Here is a 19,904-nt window from a genome sequence, read left to right as displayed (position 1 = left end):
ATGCATCTGAAGCAATTACCAATTCCTCTAGGGCTTGCGCACAACGCTTTTCGAAGTGGTGATTAAAAAGCAATGTCCCAGCCCCACCCAAAATTCCAGATTTAAGGGCACAACATTTACAGGTTGGAAAGATAACCCAGTGACTTTATTGAGCTAGAAAGCCTGATGGCAGCCCACCCGGCCTGCAAAAACAGGCAGTTTTAAACGAAAAAATAAATTGTTTCAAAATGCTATTGGAATCAGTCAAAACAGCATCCCTCTCTCCATTCTGCATGCATGTCACCTGAAGCACTGGCTGAACACAGAAGGCACCCATTCCTTCCAAAACTTTGTAACAGGATTCTTAGACTGGAAGTTTATGGGTTCTGCGTTCGAGCCATTCTGCATTCAGTGGCCCATCTCCCTAAGACAGGGCTGGAAAATTCCAGCAAGAAAACACAAGAGGGCTGTGGTTCATCTGAACAGATATACAGGTAGTCCTCACTTAACGACCACAATTGGACCTGGAATTTCGGCTGCTAAGCAAAGTGGTCGTTAAGTGAATCCAACCAGATTTTACGACCTTTTTTGCGGTGGTCATTAAATGAATCACCACGGTCGTTCAGTGGACACGGGGTCGTTAAGCGAATCACACAGTTTCCCCATTGATTTTGCTTGCCAGAAGCCAGCCAGGAAGGTCGAAAGTGGCGATCACGTGGGGGGACATGGGGGTGCTGAAGCAAAGACAGCCCTCCCCTTTTGGCCTCCGCTGGGGTGCAAAGATGGAAGAAAGGAGGCAGCAAAAGGATTTTTGCACGAAGAAAAGAGGAATTGCAAATGGTGGCCTGAGCATCAGGCCACCAAATAGGCAGGGCTTTTGAAGACCGGCAGAGCATCGTTCTCTTCAGCCCTGGCCTGATGTGTCCCCCCCTCCCGCTTTTCTCTGGGTCAACCCCAGTGCTCTACCCCCCTGGCTTAAATAAATCTGTGCCAGATGATCCATGGATCTGACGTGGCTGGTGGCGCCTTTCCATAACCCCAGCTTAACTCCTTTGCCCACTCCAGCTGTCAATTACACAGGACTGGCTGTGTCTGTCCAATACTGTATTTTTCCGAAGAAAGTCTTCCATTTGGGGGGGGGGCAGGCAGCATTCCATAAATGCAGAGTGCCAGAAGCCCCCTAAGAGAGCGGGAACGATTCTACATTGCCATGCACAAGATTGCTGGGTTGTTGCAACAGCGACATAATGAATGGGCCTCTGCAAAGTGGTCATTAACCTTCTCCAGATGTTTTTCCAGAAACACACGTTCCCTGCTGTTCTTTGGTCATGCGAAAATGAGCGCAGCTGTCCTTTTTTTCTACACCCTGGTTTTCTCCCCTCAAAATGCAACATGGAAGAACATCTGATGCTATCTGGTCTTCACCTATCTACTGTAGAAGTATTCCAGGAATATCTGGCCAGCTTGCTCCAGTAATGTACATTTTAAGAAGCGTACTTGTGTCTGGTAATAAAAATGAAACCTTACTAACGGTGCCTTTCAATATCTAGTCCTGAATTAACTTGGATCTGCTTCAGTTTACGGATTCATGCTTCCTATTTTTATTACTGTTTCTGTACTCAAGTATTTCTGCCGATTATGTCTGGCCGCCGGAAAAGCGTTTGAGATACGCAGGAAGGCAACTTTGCAGGAAAGGGGTTCAGGGTTAGTCGCTGGCAGAAAGGAAAGAGAAAAGGAAAAAAACAGTTTCTGCCACTGGAAAAACAAACCAGTTCATGATGGATCGTTGTCCTTTTCTGCTGCAAAAGATTAACCTTGGAACAAACCCGGAAGCATTTCAAGTGCCACTGGGCCGCTATCAAACGAGATGCGCTTTTTCTTTTGCTGTTTTTTTTACACTACAAACGAGATGAATGTGCAAAAATGGGAGAGTTATGGATTTAAAGCAGCGGAGAAGAATTCTGCATCTACCAGCTGCTGATCTGTAACTCCCAGCATTCTTCGCCATTGTCCCAGCTGGCTAGGACATAAGGAATTGTAGTTCACCAACCTTTGGGGGGCCATCAAAGGGCCCCACCTCTGATTTTGGGACTAGAATCATTCTCCTGATAACTTCCATCTCTCAAGTGAAGGGTCAAGACTTGCTTTGGAAAAGCCAGCCACGCTAGCTGAGGATGATGGGAATTGCAGTGCAGCACCCCAGCAAGGGCAAGGTACTGGACCAGGAGAGGTGAGCTTAACTTCTCCATCTCCAAATTGGATCACAAAGATTTAAGCGCCTGCAGAGGAACACTTCCCGAAAATACAGGTAGTTCTCGCTTAACGATCGTTCATTTAGTGACCGTCCAGAGTTACAACGGTGCTGAAAAAACCGACTTAAGACCATTCCTCACACTTACGACCATTACAGCATTCCCCACAGTCATGTGATCACAATTTGGGTGCTTGACAACCATCAAGCATTTACGACCGTTGCTGCATCCCACAGTCACGTGATCCCCATTTTCGACCTTCCCAACCAGCTTCTGATAAGCAAAATCAATAGGGAACCGTGTGATTCGCTTAATGACCACATGGTTCACTTAACAGCCACTTGATTTGCTTAACGCCTGCTACAAAAATGGTTGTAAGATTGGGTCTGGATTCACTTAACCACCACATCACTTAGTGACCTAAATTATGGTCCCAATTGTGGTTGTTAAGCAAGGACTACCTGTAAGGGGTAGAAAGATCGGGACAGCAGCAGAAAGGGGGACTATCTGCAGAGGCTCTTACTCGAACAAAGATCAGCACGTTGGAGTCTCCAACCTTGTATTTGCCCTCTGAGACTTTGACCATGGGGAACTGGGATGGGCAGGTACAGGCGCCGAGGATTTCCCTTACCTAGAAGGAAATGAAGAAACAAAGGGGCGGAGCAAGGGAGACCAAGAGAAGAAAAATAAAATTGGTTAGGATTTTGCAGCAAATGACCCGCCCGCCCACTTTCCTCCCCACCTTCTGCAAACAACACACTCAACTCTGCTGAGCCAAAGCAAGACGGGAGAGCCTTGTCCCCCCCCACTCCCCCCGCCGGTGTGCTGGGCTGCAGGCAACACAGGTAAAGTGGGGCGGGGCCTTGATCGCACAGCCATGGCCTGGGGTGTCCGCAAGGGGTGGCAAAAAAGTCAAGATGGCGGTCACTAAAGACACAGGCCAAGCTGCTGTCACGCCGTCAGGGCCGAAATCTTGACTTTTTTTACCACCCCTTGGGGACACCCCGGTCAAGGGTGTCATCTTGACTTTTTTGACACCTGCCCCCTCCCATTGCACAGGGGGCAATAAAAAGAAAAGGGGCTTTTTTTTCAAGGAAAAAAAATAAGCAGCACAAGATTCTCCAGAGGTATTACACACACACACACAGTTTTGTGTGTGTGTGTGTGTGTATGAATTTTTTAACAGAATAAAACAATACGAATTTTGAAAAGGAAGTAAAGCAAAAAGGATGCAAAGAAAGAAAAAGAAGGGAAGGGAAGGAAAAGCTATACAGAAGCAACTTCCAATCTTAACAGCCATTACATGTACATTCATATTTTACTCGCTCTCTCTAAGGTTACAACATAATTTCCTTCTTTCCACAGTCTACCTTTTCTAAACATCAAACCCATAAATTGCAAGTCCATTTTTTTCTTTCAGGGGTGTCATCTTCTGTCTCTGCATTCATCAGTAATAATAACAGCAACGATACAGGTAGTATTGGGACAATTGGGACCGGAACTTCTGTTGCTAAGCGAGGCGGTCATTGAATCACACTCGATTTTACGACCTTTCTTGCCGCAGTTATTAAGCGAATCATGCAGTCATTAAGTGAATCCAGCTCCTCCACTGACTTTGCTTGTCAGAAGCAGGCTGGGAAGGTCACAAATGGAGATCACGTGACCCCGGGACACTGCAACTGTCGTAAATAAATGCCAGCTGCCAAGAGCCTGAATTTTGATTATGTGACTGCAAGGATGCTGCAATGGTCATAAGCACGAGGACTGGTCACAAGTCACTTTTTCAGCACCGTCGTAACTTCAAATGGTTGCTAAATGAATGGTCATAAGTCGAGGACTACATGTAACAGCAACAATAACACGTGCCTTCCAATTGCAGAAAACTTGCTCACCCAATTGTTTATTACTTAACTGCTTGTTCAAAGTTACTTATTTCCAAAGGCCCTGCACCTGCAGATCCCAGACCACCTCCAGTGTTTATCCAAGATTATTTTCCCCTCTTTGCCAATTTCAGGATTCAATTATTGGGTTTTATTAGTCTGCCTTCCCCAGACTACCTGGAGACTCGGGAAAGTGAGGTCATTGTTTTTGAGAGCGCCCCAGTGGGAAAAAGAACAGCTTTCCTTTTTCCCTGGATGGAACAAAATTGATCAGTGGAATTTCACAAGTCTGTTTGGAAGGGTTCCTGCTGGTAAAGGAAACAGAAAGTGAAGAAAATGTTTTTTTTTCCTGTTCATAAGAGAGAGAAAAAGTGACAGAGGAAAGAACACAACTTGTCCACATTTGGTGCCCCGTAGCTGCCCAAACAAGGAAAACACTGGCTTAAATGCTGGGCTGATCCAAGGACATTGAATGAGGGTGGGGGGAGAATCCAAAGTCCAGTTCACATGTTGTCCTAAACCGGTGTTTGTCAACCTTGGCAACCTGAAGATGGGTGGACTTCAACTCCCAGAATTCCCCAGCCAGCCATGTAATTCTGGGAGTTGAAGTCCACGCATCTTCAAGTTGCCATGGTTGAGAAACACTGTCCTGAACCATCATACGATTAATTGGGCTCCTGACTGTTCTTCCCCCACTATTCTTTACCTAAGAATCTTGCAAGGTAGGCCAAGAGAGAGAGAATGTGCGACCAAGCGAGAGGGTCCACGCGACATTATCGATCCAGATTAACCGACCCCAATTGCTGCATTCACTTTGTCCGCTAAGAGGGATTAATCGTATCAGGACTAAACCGGACAGCACACAATCTGCTAAGATCCTGGCTGGGTTCCAGCGACACACTGAGTCACAAACTATTTAACCTCATTTTGGCCTGGCTAAGCAAGTGGTGTGTGTGAACATGGCCTAATCAAGGGATGCTGGGTCTGCGTTGCTGGGATACAAAAAGCCATCGTAATTATTCTGGCTAAGGCAGGGCGTCCCAAACTTTTTCCCTCATTACCCAAAACTGCTTATCAGAAAGTCCCTTTTACCCGATGTAGGCAAAACACTTTAAGTCAACTGAAATGTCCCTGTTGTGAGTAATGGGGCCGTGTGTTGTTACCCAAAGAAAAACCACTTTTACCCAATTTTGGGTAATTTACCCAGGTCTGGGGAGCACTGGGCTAAGGGAAGAAAAAAAAAATCCTAAACCACCAGATTTTTTTATTTTTTACAAAATTATCAGGTGATAGTTTTAACAAGACCAGTAAGAGTAATGCAAATGGGTGTGCAAGCTTTTGAGCGCTCCAGAACTCTTCATCAGGCAAGTGCAAACTCCAGTATTGATTTCAACAGCCTCAGTTTATTGAGACAACTGGATGTAGAGGTCTACGTGTTGGACCAGTAGTGACAGATCCAGGTTCTAATGCACCTTCAGCTCCAGAAGTTCTTAGAGGACTTTGTGCCAGTCAATCTCCCCCAGCCTAGCCTTCTTCATAAGGTGGTTGCAGAGCAGTGTTTCTCAACGTCAACTTTAAGATGGGTGGACTTTAACTCCCAGAATTCCCCAGCCAGCTATGCTATGCCGGCTGAAGAATTCTGGGAGTTGAAGTCCACCCATCTTAAAGTCGACAAGGTAGAGAAACACTGTTCTAGATGAGTGGAGTTGTCTCAGCAGTGGCCATGCTGGCTGGCTGGGGAATTCTGGGAGTTGAAGACCACATTTCTTAAAGTTCCCAAGGTTGAGTAACTCTGCACTATAGGCTATGCTTGCTGAAATCCCAGGAACCGGGCACGTGGCCAGGGAGTATCTCTAATCATTTTCCCCCGCCAGTGAGGAACGAAAACCAACTCAGTTAAGCAAAAGGGAACACAGCATGCAAATGAACCAATTTTAAAACATCTGCCCCTTTTCTCATGTCCGTAACTACACAGAAAAAGGAATTTCCCCTCCCTCTTGCTGGGGTTCGACCCTGCCTCTAGCCAGGGCTCCATGCAACATTCAGTGCCTGGTCTCCGATTTCCCCACCACAACCCTGTGAGGTAGGCTGGCCCCAAGAAATCGAACTGGCCCAACGTTGGCACAGTCTGCAAGCCCAGCCGCTGAGTTTCGGGGGCTGACGTGGTTCCCCAACTGCTAACTCCCCAGCTTAGGCACTGCACATCTGCTTCCCAGCAAAGCCTCCTGTGCTCTGCAACATCTGGCTCCCTTGCCCAGCACCACGTTGCAAGAACTCCAGAGCGAGGGAGGGCTTCAGTCTGCAACTGCTGCATCTGCTGGGCCCCCATTTCCAACCTGGCTCCCTGCTGAGCCAACAACTCACTCCTCCGCATTTTCTGGGAAAGGACTTGGAGGCCCAGAATGCTCTGTTTCCCCTTCAGAGCAGATGAGGACACGTTGCAATTCCCAGTACAAAATAGTTCAAAAGCGGCAAAATCGAGGGCCAGAGCAGACCAGCCAGCCAACTGATAAAGCATCATGAACCAAACAGCGGTTTTCCCCGCATTGAGAAAACCAGCCCCTCACTTTCTTCTCCTAGGCCCAGGACTGGATTCTGCAGACTCCACTGGGCAGAGCTGTGATGCAGGAGAGCAGATGGGCCCTTCTGGGGGGGGGGGTGATCTCCCCCCACAGCAAGACCCTGTTCCCAGCCAGTTGTGCGGGGAGAAAGCCAAACAGATGTGCTTCTGAGCTCCACATCCTGGGGTGCACCCAGATGGGCTTCGCTAGGGAGGCCAGCTCTCCACAGCCATCAGCTGCCCATCAGGTCAAAATGTGGAGAAGCAGGTGGCAGGGAGGGAAACGTGTCTTTTCAGCTCCTTTGCCATCTCAAGCCGGGCACTGCCACCTTCTGCATGGAGCCAAAAGGAAACCATCAAGCCAGCAACACATTAGAGAGGGCAGTTCCCTAACCGCCCAGGTTTTGCACCCAAATTATCTGCCACAGTCTTCTCCAGACTTAGAAGTTTAAAAAGGGCTTGGATGAAAGCCCGGCAGTAATTTTTACAAATCCAGGCTGTTGCAAACCTCAAATGAGGGGCAGATTTTGGTGTGTTTTTTTTCCTCAATCTCATTAGCTAAGATGTGCATATGACTTGGATTAGATATGTCTGTCAGTGCCTGCCCACTTGGAGACAGGGGAATCACAGCTTCATAGTAGAGTTGGAAGGGAGAAGGAGAATTTAGTCCAACCCGCTGCAATGTGTGTGTTGGGGGGGAGGCTGTCCAGCATCTTCTTAGGAAGCAACTAGTCCCTTTTTGAATGAATCTGGCCTTCCAGCGGGGCCCTACCAGACTTGCAACAGCGACAGATTTCTGAATGACGGCTCCTGCATCCAGTTTTGGAAGAATCTCTGCCTTTATTTCAAGTTTCTAGTCCTTATGGTTTTGACGAGCGCTTAAGAAGCCTGAGGCAGGCCGAATGACATGTGTAGGGATTGGGGAACAAGACTCCCAGTGCCTTTTGCAATTTTTTTTTTTTTTAAATAGAATAACCCAATCTGAAAATCTGGGAGGATTTGTCCAAAGAGGGAGAAATTATGCCAACCTTTCCTACAGACGGGCCATTGTTTGCTCAGTGCAGAGCTGGGATGCAACATGTTCCTTTTGCCAAAAGATCACACACACAGGCCTGGCACAGCCCGCAAAAAGACTGCTATCTCTTTCCGTCTGCTGAAGCTGACCATGCTGTGGTGTCACCGGTTGCCTACACAACACAGGGACACACACACACCCCAGGGACTCACCCCCCCCCTCCTTCCTCCACTCTTCTTCAAGGCTGCTGCTGTGAGCGGATAAATCTGGGGAACCTTGTGGGAAACCCTTTCTTTTCAGCAGCACAGGAACGGGAACCACAGTCAGGTCTTTCAGCCTTTCAGCAAAAGTCAGGGAAAAACCTGGAGATTCCACGGATGCAGCAAAATATATGCATTTATCTGTATTCCCGACACAGCCCCCTTTTTCAGTTAAGTCTTAACTCGCAAGGGAAGGTTTCGGATTTGGGAGGATTTAACTCGGAAGGAAAATATGGCAGGAAGAAAGGGAAATCCTGGAGGATTATAATAATATTAGTCGAGTTAAGAGAAGGGTTGTTTTTTTTCTCCCTCCCTCTTACATGATACAAGGATTTAGGATCAAGCACTGAAGTGGATTCTCAGCTGATAAAAGAAAGCACTTGATAAAATGCTAGAGCTGAGAGGAGGGATTTTCGTGGTTCATTGGTTTCATTGTGAATCTCCTCCTCCTCCTCCTCCTCCTCCTCTTCTTCCATATTTCGTTTATGGAACTTACTCCCCCATGACACTGGGCCAGCCAGGGCCCTAGCAAAGGAATTACTAAATTAAGCCTCCATATACAGTGACACTTTATCTGAAAGCCTTTGATGCTGTACGGGGGGGGGGTGCTAACTCAGTGCATCAGGCTAGCTGCTAAATGAAACAGGAAAGCAAACTATTTGGGCTTTTGTTATGTTCAGAACAGAACCCGCTAGCATGGGGCCGCAGGTGTAGAGAGAACAGTGACGCTGAGTCAAAATGTCCCCCTGGGGATCACCCACCCACGAAAAGATGAGTGCTTCTGCCGGGGATGTTTGTGCTGCTGGAAGTAGCAACATAGGATGTTCCTGTGATTTAAAAAGGAAAACAGGAGCCAGTCGGTTTCTTCAGCGTTCTGATTGTGGATCTGTTTTAGAAAAGAGATCTCTAAGAGTTGGTTCTCAAGACGAGAAAGGTTCAGAAGACTGTTACTTAAGCCACCGGTGGCAAGTTTCGCTGTTATCAGCAAAGAGACCGGTCTCCTCACTGGATCACAGGAAAGAGGTGAGAAAGGGAATCAGAATCTCTGCCCCAACAGGTTGGGGGACCAGACAAGCTCCGTTGCTGGAGTTCTTGTAATGGCGGCGCCCCATTCTGCACAATCAATCTTGCTAGAGAGGGTTGGGCTTGGAACGAATCACGTCCCGTCTTAGGCAGCTGCCAAAGATCCCCCAAAGATTCCAGTGGAACGGAGGATGCCCCAACGCACAAGGAGGAGCAAGATGAAACACGCACAACTGAAGATGAACATCAGCAGCTCAAAAGGTTCTTCCTGGTTGGGATCACAAACCAAAGATGCAAGGAGGGGGAAATGCAATGCTGTGGAAGACCCCCAAAGCAGGGGAAGGGGGCTGGTTCAGAGCAGGTGTCCCAAGCTGGGGTCTTCTTAATACAGAGTTACTAAAGAAATGACTATGCAGTCAGTCCCAAAGTCTGAATGCAGCTTGGAACTGTCTGTCTGTCCTTTCCTTCCTTCCTTCTTTTCTTTTTACCTTTTTCTCCTTCCTTCCTTCCTTCTTTTCCCTTTCTCATTTTCCTTCCTTCCTTTTCTTCCTTCTCTTTTTTCCCTTTCTCATGTTCCTCTTTCCTTCTCTTTTTTCCTCCCTCCCTCCCTCCCTTTTTCCCTTTCTTATTTCCTTCCTTCCTTCCTTCCTTCCTTCCTTCCTTCCTTCCTTCCTTCCTTCCTTCCTTCCTTCCTTTCCTTCCTTTCCTTCCTTTCCTTCCTTCCTTCCATCCATCCATCCATCCCTCATTGTCTTTCTCTTCTGGCTCCAGTTTAAGACTGGGTGACTTTTAAGGGCCAAGGAGGGGACACTTTTTAAAAATACTACTTTCATTGACCAAGAGCTGTAGATGGGACCATTAATTTCAAAGTAATTTCCCCCAAATGTTCTGAAACATTTTAAACTTTTATTATCATCATTAAGTGCTCTGAAGTCAATGTTAGGGAAAAGTAAAAAAAAAAAAAGACATGATAAAAGCAAAGGAAATCCCTCTCTGGAAGGTGAATATTAGGAATTGAGCATCACCGACGTGAAAATCACTTGTGTCTGACAAATTCTTGGGAAATGAGCACCTGGAATGGGCTGAATGTGACGACAAGGATGTCTCTCTCCCCACCACCACCAAAAGAGAAAGGGAAGCGAGGGGGGTGTTCCCGGCTCCTGCTCAGTTTGACCGATGCCCATAAAAGCAACACGCTGGGCGTACAGCCGGGTTCTTACAAAGCAGAAAAAAATGCTCCAGCATCCATTTCCAAACAAGCCAGCCGGATGGGAAGGCACGATCTTTGAACTAATCCGCTGACACGTGACAAGCCTCCCCCTTTGGTCTACGAGAAGAGCAGTTGGGGGGTGGGGAGAGAAACCAAAGGCAAAATCCTTTGATTTGTCCCAAGGAGAACCCTGCTTTCTGACTCCTTCCCTGCCAAAACGAAACCTCAGTTAGCTTGACCCAATCTGGTGACTTCCAGCGAGGCTGGCTTCCAAATCCCATCATCCCCAGCCAGGCTTCTGCAACATCACAAACCAGGTGGCTGGTTTTCCATGGTTCTTGGCTGCCCAATCTTTGGAGGGGGAGGAAGGACAACAGGTCAAACAGATGGGAAGTTCCCTGGATCAAGCCTGGACCTTGTAGTTTCATCCCACTGGTCCTGGTCCTGCTCTCCAAGAGGAGAGAAAATAAGTCCACTTTCCCCTATGTGAGACAGTCCTTCAGACAGCTGAAAGCTGCTGTCCTAACTCCCCTCAGTGAAGATCCAGCTCCCTTGAGAAGCCCAGGAAAGGCAGAAGGAAAGAGAAGAAGAGGAGGACCAGCAGCAAGGTGGAGAGACTCCATTACAGTGATGTTGGGGGCACCGTTAGAAGAGGTGAAGGACCAGGTGGGGGACAGGCTGTCACGGAGAAGATCTACCTATGTGGTTGCTAAACCAACCCGATAGCACATAATCCATCAGTTGACCAATGCAAAGACCCAGCGCCCTTTGAGGAGCTGTCAGGGTGGAGCAGCCAGGCACAATGGTCAACTGCGCCTGCATGCAACATCCTGTCATGGGAATAGAAAACTGGGGTTAGACACGTGTAGTAGAAAAAGGGGTTGAGGGGTGTAGTGTACACAGTGACGGGGGGGGTGGGGGGGACATTGCTAGCATTCCAGCAGGCCCGTTAGAGATTGTTTAGGCGAAGCTTCACACCAAGGTCAAGCACGCCGGTACCATCTGGGCCCGTCCGAGGAGCTTGGGGCATGGGGTGTGTGGTTGTGAGAATGAAAGGGAAAACTACTGAGCAGTTAGTCTCACCGAAAGCAGGGGCTGGTACGGAGGGGGGAAAGGAATGTTTTAATTGATGATTTGTGCAGGGATCACCATTCGAGGCTTTAGCCTGGATCTGGTCACTATTCTTAATAAAGAACTGTTCCATATCCTTAATGGCTTGGGGCGAGAGTCTCTGCTTTTAAGATTTAAGGACTACGAACCTCACAGAAGTCCATAAAGCTAGGAAAGGTAGAAGGAAAGAGAAGAAGAGGAGGGCCAGCAGCAAGGTGGAGGGACTCGGTTACAGTGGCGATGGGGGCACCATTGGAAGACCAGGTTAGGGACTGATCCTCCTGTGAAAGTCTACAGATGTGGTCACCAAGAGTTGGCACCAACTTGATGGTACATAATCAATAACCAATCAGCTCCCCTCAGTCATTTTCCCCAGTTTCTCTAAAAGTTCGTTGCCAGGCGGGTTTCCAGACCTCTCACCATCTTGGTTGGCTTCTTCTGCCTCTTTGGAGTGGAGTAGAACCATTCCTTCCCATGACCTGGATCTGGTGCTCCATTTGGGCCCATCAAGAATATTAAGTGCCCAAAACCAGTTGCCCTCGTGGGTAGGGCCAGTCACCCAACACTTATTTACCAGAAGGCAAACTGGTCCAGTCGGTCCTTATGGTACCCTTCCTTCAGCTCCTCTGCCAAGACAAGGGCTGTCTGCGTGGAGGGTCAAAAAAGTCAAGATGGTGGCTACAATTGCTGACTGAAGGAAGCCCCATCCCTTTTTTCATGCATCGCTTCAGCTGTTCAATTCACAGGAACCCCTGGCACAGATGACACTTTTATTTTTAAGAAAATGTATTTCAGGGCGAGGGGGTCTTACTTCAAAACGAAAGATTGGACTGTAGCCCCTCTGTTTGTAATTTTTAGAAAGGTTTATAGGGCTGCTGTAGGATTCAGCAACCATACTATAATCCAGTGTTTTTCAAACTTGGCAACTTTAAAACGCATGGACTTCAACTCCCAGAAGTCTCCACCAGCTGGCTGGCTGGGGAATTCTGAGAGTTGAAGTCCACGCATCTTAAAGTTGCCAAGTTTGAAAAACACTGCTATAATCAGTTCAGACTTTTTACTGTGAGCCATCCTAACAATTACTCAGATTTCTCCTTCCCTCCTGTTTTCAGATGCATCACTAAGGTGCAATGTAAACCTTTTAAAAATACCATAAGCTAAACAATTCATTAAAGCAAGCAGAATCCAACAAGCCTATCACAGCATCCCACTCTAAATAACGAACCCAAAAAGCATTCCTGCAGATAAAGCCGATATTTGCACTGGTGCCATCTCTTTAAAAAAGGACAAAATCAAAAGACCCTTTAAAAAGAATAAAATCCAGCAGGCTTAGGAATTTGGCAGATGGCTGCACGTTTGCAGAGTCTGGTCATCTCCAAGACCACCAGTCCTTTGAATTCTTTCTTGGCATCCAACAGTGAGCTCCTAGGAGTTGGGAGCTGATGCCAGCCCCTTGGCACACGGCAGAGGTCACCCCATCTGCCAGTTGCAGGTTTAGCGAGGAATCAGGGCAGGGAAGGAACTGGAAATTAAAAAGGAATTTTAAGCTTAATCAGGGAAGATCAGCCTTGGCTCTTCTCCCTCTCCAGGCTGGCTCATCACAAAAAGCTCTTTTTGCCAACTGTTCCCCAGTTGGGAAGTTAAGCAGAGTTGGGCTTGCTGAGGACTTAGAGCAGTATTTTTCAAGCCTGGCAACTTTAAGATGTGTGGACTTCAACTCAAGTCCACACATCTTAAAACTGCCAAGGCTGGGAAACCCTGCTCTAATATTTCTGAAGAGTGGATAATCTTTTTTTTTTCTCTTCTCTTTTTCCTCTTGGCACTCCTTTCCTCCCCCCCACACATATGCACACACACACACACACTCCTGAGCCACGCTGGCAGGAAAGACTGTCGCTCTCTGAATGCCAAGGGGGAAAAAACTTGCAAAGATCAATGCAGGATGTAGGCACACCTCCGCATCTGCCCCTTTCACCCAAACCCAAAGATTTAGACTATTCTAAATTCCGGGGCAGCAGCCAGCCTTCCGGACACACCAATAAGGGGCAAGAAGCAGGCAGTGCCAGGATCATGTTTCTTCGAATAAAGGAAGTGGAGTGGAAGTGAGTACATTAGTCCAGCAGACCTGGAATAGGCCAGGATGGGAAAGACCGGCTAGAGAAGTTCAGAATTTACCTCCATTTTTTTTAGCAGCACAGGAGAAACAAACCAGGAATCTTGGCTGAGGAGAAACAGTAAGGAAATCCCAGAGGGAAGTGCCAAGGCTTTTTTTTGTCACCCTTTGGGGCAGGAGGACCTCAAAGAAAGCAGATTCAGAAGCACACCAGGGTGTGGAGCAGACAACCCTTTCGAGAGGCCCCCACTGACCTCCTCACTGCAAAAAGGAAGATAACCAGAATCTCTAAGAACGCCAGATCCCTTCTACAGTTGCCCACTTTTAACTTTCTTCCACATTATTTGTCTCTGTTTTTAAGACATGAAAACCCACATGGGTACCCTTGACGTCCTCCAACAATCAATCCACTTGGTGGTGGGCCAGGACACACAGTTCGCAATGTCACCAAAAAGGGCTGGATACCAATTCCTTACAGGACAACTGCCAGGCATCCTGTGGTCCTTGTGTGCCAGCCCCACCAGTGCAACTTTTCACACCATGCAACCCCCTGAGCACCAACTGTCACTATTCCAAGAAGAACTGATTCCTTTGCTGACCCAAAGGTTGGAGATGGGCGCAGGGGAAGGCATCCTGCCCCCAGCAGGAACACCACTTGATAAGGCATCTGGAAGCCACCAAAATCTTCCAACCCCCGCCCCCCGCCACCATCCACTTGCCATTACAGCCAAGATCAAAACTTTCAGCCCACTGGACTGTCACCCCAGTCCTGCTTGTACACAAACCTGCCATTTCAAGCCGACTTCAATTTCTCCAAAAGATATTCTTAAAAAAGGGATGTGTGAAAATGGGTCTCTCCTGTTCCCCCCTCCCTGCAAAATCCCATTAAACGTTTAAGATTGAGGAAAAGGACAAAAGAGGAAAAAATTGGAACCATCCTTCCGCATTTTTTAAAAAAAGAACGAGAACACACTGGCAAGAGGGCTTGTTCCCCTCCCCCTTCTGACCACTTTATACTTCTTAATTTCATTTGCACCAGACGGAGCTCTGGAAAGCATTGACTCAAAGCTGGAGAAGGAGTTTGTTTACACTCGGTTGCTTAGAAGAGAGACACACACCGAGACCGATGAATGAACAGCGAGAAAAATTGCACTGCAGCCCCAGCTTGAAGCCAGCGCCAAGCCCTGACCAGCCCTTGTGGGGGGAGGATTTTTCAGACAAGCTGATGTGGAAAAAGTCCTCTGGATCTGACGCACAGCTGTCTAATGCCTCTTGCATCATCCCAGCATTCTTTCTTTCAAAGAAAAGCAGCTTTCTAGCCCTCATGGACATGCCCCCCTCCCCCCCCCAAATCATCATAGTAAAATCATCAAAGGCAGAGAGAGACTTCTGCAGCATTTCTAATACCCCCTTCAGGTCTTCACTGCCATCCCCAATTTTCTGCCCCTTCATCTGTGACGAGGAACTATCCTATCTGAGCTCAGAAAATAGAAATCCATATCCCTTTTCCCCCCCACAATCCGGCTTTTTCTAGCACAGAAACGTTCACAGATGCACGACAATTTTCATGCACTTTAGGCAAGTTCACACAGCCCGTTAAGCTAGGCTAACAAAGGGTTAGCTGGTTTTGGTTCAGCGTGTTATGAGACCCCAGCTGGTACCAAGCAAGCTGGCTCACGCTACACCACCATATAATTCATTGCTTCGGATACCGTGTGATGTGAATCTAGCAACTGCAGCTGGTTAACCCAAGATCAGGGTTTAGCATGTTGTGCAAACCCAGCCACACCTACACCGTAAGACACAAAGCGTAGAAAACAACACCCAGCTTATCTAAGGGGCAAAGGGCTTTAGGTCAAATAGCAAACTCCACATTGTTTGTAGCCAAAGCTGAAGATTTCGTTGTGAGCCACACATCACCTTGGCCCTGTCCAACCAACACTTCCTATTTTTTAAAACAAATCTAATATTTTATTCTTATTATAACAAACAAACAGACACGGTAGTTCAGTTTAAGTCAAAGCCTCTCGAGAAAAACCTGCCGCGGATGGAAAGGCTGTTGGGAGGAGCGGAGACAATAAGACTAGAACAGCCCAATTTATAGCAGCTATTCCAGCCTCTGGTTTCTTTGGTTTGGAAGCCAAAAAAGGGAGATTAACTTAAACTCTTCCCCAGTCTGGGCACAGGATGACGTAGAGCAGGGTTTCTCATCTGTAGCAACTTTAAGGTATGTGGACTTCAACTCCCAGAATTCCCCAGCCAGCATGAAGAGTTTAGGGATGTAAGCTTTCTACAAAGCATAAATTGTGATACATTTTCTGACATGAGGTTGTTTAGTGCCCGTTCCCCTAATATGAGACTGTTCAAATGTGTGGATTTCAATTCCCACAATTAATTTATTAATTGATTCATTAATGTCTATTTCTATGGCCACTGTACACGACAATTCTAAGCAATGGCCATGCTGGCTGGGGCATTCTGGGAGTTTGTTTGTTTGTTTATTATCCTGCCTTTATTATTTTTATATATAACTCAAGGTGGAGAACATACCTAATACTCCTTCCTCCTCCTATTTTCCCCACAACAACCCTGTGAGGTGAGTTGGGCTGAGAGACAGTGGCCGGCCCGAGGTCACCCAGCTGCTTTTGTGCCTAAGGCAGGACTAGAACTCACAGCCTCCTGGTTTCTAGCCCGTTGCCTTAACCACTAGACCACATTCCTGGAGGGCCCCCATATCAGGTGGGGTTTGCTTAGCACAGTGTTTCTCAACCCTGAAGATGTGTGGACTTCAACTCCCAAAATTCTGGCTGGGGAATTCTGGGAGTTGAAGTCCACACATCTTCAAGGTTGAGAAACACTGGTTTAGCATGAGGTGTGATCCAGATCTGAGTGTGCTTAACATTCAGGAAAAGGCTTTTTCTCTTGCCATTAAAAACCTGGTGATTAGAGAGAATGCCTCTCTCAAAAATCATTCAAATAATGAAACGGATCTTTGACTTGATTAGCAGAATCAGAAGCTCCTGCTGGGCGTTGCAGGACTTGCCTCCTTAACGAATGTCTGCCATCAAATCTTCCAGAGCAAGCTTTTTCTTATTAACAATCCTCATCCTCATCCTCATCTCCCTTGAGACAGACATTCCTTTGACTGGGTTTATATGCAAGCAAATTCCATCCACCCAAGACGGTGTCAACTTTTACAGGCTCAACCCACCATTCAAGGTTATATTAAAACAAAAACTGTGTGCACATAAAGCATCTATTAGTGCTCAGTCCAGCCAAAGACAGCCCGATAGATACTGTAATCAGAAGGAACGTATGAATATTCTGAAGAGAGTCCCTTCACATGAAAATACCACGTCTTCGGATGTTTGTCAGCTTTGCACAGTGGGTGTGCCAGTACCTTGAGGCGAGTTTCCACTGGCAAAGCCATAAAAAGGCTGAGAACACCACACCTAAAAAGAAAGACAGCAATTTATTCAGGGCTGCTGGGGGAAAGAGAGACGTCAGCTGACTCACACCTCTCTACAAAACTTCAATTAGCCGTAACACTTACTCAGTTAGGGATGAGTGACATAATCAAGGTGGTGCCACATTCTTCCAGCGTGCTCCACAGCAGGCACAGAAGATGAGAGGGTTACAAAAAAGCACTGTGGGCAATGAAAGAGGTGACCAGAGTCACATCTGAAGCAGCAGGTGAATCCCAGCACTGGTCTTGCCTTGTTTGTAGTTCTTCATTGAGGGAATTACTTGGGATTATGTTTTTAACCCATCGCTGAGTTATACAAGGGTGGCTGCATTCACACAACTCCATGATTGGCTAGACAAGCCATGTTTGGATAGGCTCATAGGAAACACTAAACCGTGTAACATACCACAACGGCTGAGCAAGTATCGCATATTCTGGCTTGGTTCATACAACACGTTAGCCTAGTTAAAACAGAGTTGGGCTGTTTGTGGTTCTGCATGTCATGGGAATCAGACCTCTGCACGAAACTATAGTGTTGTTCAATCATCGGGGGATTGCACTGTAAGAGGGGGTTCTCTGACTGATTCAAACGACTCGTATATGAAAAAGACAGCTGCAAATTTTCCCATTAATGGTCCAGAGAGCCATCTTCTCCCCAAAGCCGTGTTTTTCTTTTATATTTTGTACTTTATTGTTTTTATCTATCTTATTGTAAGCCGCTCAGGGAGATGGGCGGCTTACTGGTGTATTGTAAGGTGTGAGGAAAAAACTCTGAAAGCCTGTATCCTAATCTACCCCCCCTACACACACAGACACACACAAAGACACACACAGAGACACAGACACACACAGAAACACAGACACAGAGAGAGAGAGGTTCTGGACTGAAAAACGCTGGCTGGGGAATTCTGGGAATTGAAGTTCACACATCTGAAAGTGGCCAAGGTTGAAAAACACTGACCTAGACAAATACAGATTTTTCAGTCAAACACACAGTGCAATATTCAGAATGCACAATAAGAATTTTCTGTGCTCTAGAAGAGACTAATTCTCTCCCCATCCCCAAATCCTTCCCCAAATTATATTTTTGGAATGGCCTCCTTCACAGAATAATGTCCCCAAAGTACGAGTTTTAGGGGAGTTTTAGGGGAGTTTTAGGGGAGAAAACTTTTTGTCACCCCTATAATTTGCATAAAGGATGCATAGGGAAAAGCTGGATTAAGAAAAGTTTGACTTTATGTTGAATTGGGCTTTTGTTCATTTATCAATATTGCTAAATAACAAAGTCCTTTGACTACCGCAGTTCTATTTTGGCTGGCTCTCCCCTAAAACTTTATAACTAAGAAGTTATGTTTGAGTTGGTCTTATTCCTGCCTCCCAATTTTTTCCTTTAATGTTGCATTATTCATTCATTCATTCATTCATTCATTCTATCCCGCCCTTATAATTTTTATTTTTATAAATAACTCAAGGCAGCGAACATACCTAATACTCCTTCCTCCTCCTATTTTCCCCACAACAACAACCCTGTGAGGTGGGCTGGGCTGAGAGGCAGCAACTGGCCCAAGGTCACCCAGCCAGCTTTCATGCCTAAGGCGGAACTAGAACTCACAGCCTCCTGTTTCTAGCCCATTGGGGGCTAACTCTGGGGACACCGTTGGGTGCCAGACATAGTAACGTGTTTTAAAAGACCAAATGAATGAATGCCACTGTCTCAAAACCAATTCCAGAATGAATGTGGGGTTAGGGCGCATTTCAAAGAAACCCAGAACATCAGAAATTGCTAAATATCAGACCAAACAGTTCTTCTATCAAGCCCACAACTGATTCTTCTAGACTTTCCCAGCCTTGGACCCTCCAGATGTGAACTATAATTTCCCTCACCCCCAGCCTGACCTTGGACCATTGTTGTTCGTCCTCAAACATGTACCAGTTTACTTATTTTTCTCCAAGAAGCTTGACCTAGCATGCTATTATTCCCCATGCTCCACTGTATGTGCACAACAATCCTGTGAGGTAGGTGCATTGCATGACTAGCATGAAAACTTAAACCCATCTTTCCAGCCCTACCCTGCCACTGGAATAGATACATCACATTAGCTTCATACCTGATGTAAACTGATGTCTCCAGTTTGGGTATCCTATAGATGTATGGACCTCATCTCCCAGGATTCCTTGCTTAGTTGAGAATTCTGGGTTCTGGCTGAGAATTCTGGGAAATGAAGCTCATGCATCTAGAGCAGCAGTATTCAAAGTGGGGTGCATGCATTCCAGGGGGTGCACAAGATGGGGAGGGGAGGAAAAAAGTATTAGAATGTCTATTAATATTTATTTTGTATCTAAAAAAATTAGAAATAAATTAAGCTATACTAATATTTAATATACAAAATATATGTTTGGGATATGTTGTATAATAAACACAGAATATTAGTACAGTAATATATGTACATAATTTATAAGTAAATAAACATATACTGGATGTGCACACTGACCATAGAAAGAACACCGTTAATTGCCACCTACAGCTAATAGCTGAAACCACTCAAATGTGTTATTAATAAGCCACAGGCCATACTGGACAATGATCCTGCCCCTTCTCAGGCCCTGCATGGCAGGCCCAGGCTTGCATACAGACAACCACCCAACCTGAAGCAGATTCTCACCAGCAACGAGAAACAACAGGACAATGATGTGAACATGGGGACCGGACTCTGCGACAAATCCAGATGCCTGCTGTGTCCGCACATCTACACCAACATCATCGCAGGCCCCCAACAAGTCAGAGGCACCTTCACATGCTCCTTCACTAATGTGATACATGCCATCAGCTGCCAGCAACGTCCTCAAACAAATTCATGGACATAAGTTTGACACCAGGACTTAAAACAAGGACAAGGTAATATCAGAGCATTTCAACCCCCCAGCAAACTCCGGGGCAGACCTCAAAGCGACTGTCTTGGAAAAGTGGGGATTTAACGGCACCACCACCAAGCAAGAAATTGCTGAACCACATTCTGGGCATCAAAAGGTTTCAGG

The 19,904-nt window shown here is 46.5% G+C and overlaps 1 protein-coding gene across 2 annotated transcripts in view; it reads right to left on the bottom strand.

The window, feature by feature from the left end:
• Positions 1-19,904, bottom strand: part of GAS2L1 (growth arrest specific 2 like 1) — a 338,981-nt gene that overhangs the window by 310,986 nt on the left and 8,091 nt on the right. For both annotated transcript variants that reach the window (XM_063315358.1, XM_063315359.1), the window contains exon 3: positions 2,755-2,862. In XM_063315358.1, coding sequence (XP_063171428.1) covers positions 2,755-2,862 — 108 coding nt within the window. The remainder of the gene's footprint in view (positions 1-2,754; positions 2,863-19,904) is intronic.

This window comes from Candoia aspera, chromosome 15 (genome assembly GCF_035149785.1).
Source record: "Candoia aspera isolate rCanAsp1 chromosome 15, rCanAsp1.hap2, whole genome shotgun sequence".
NCBI classification, from domain to species: Eukaryota; Metazoa; Chordata; class Lepidosauria; order Squamata; family Boidae; genus Candoia; species Candoia aspera.
This window is presented reverse-complemented; position numbering and strand designations above follow the sequence as displayed.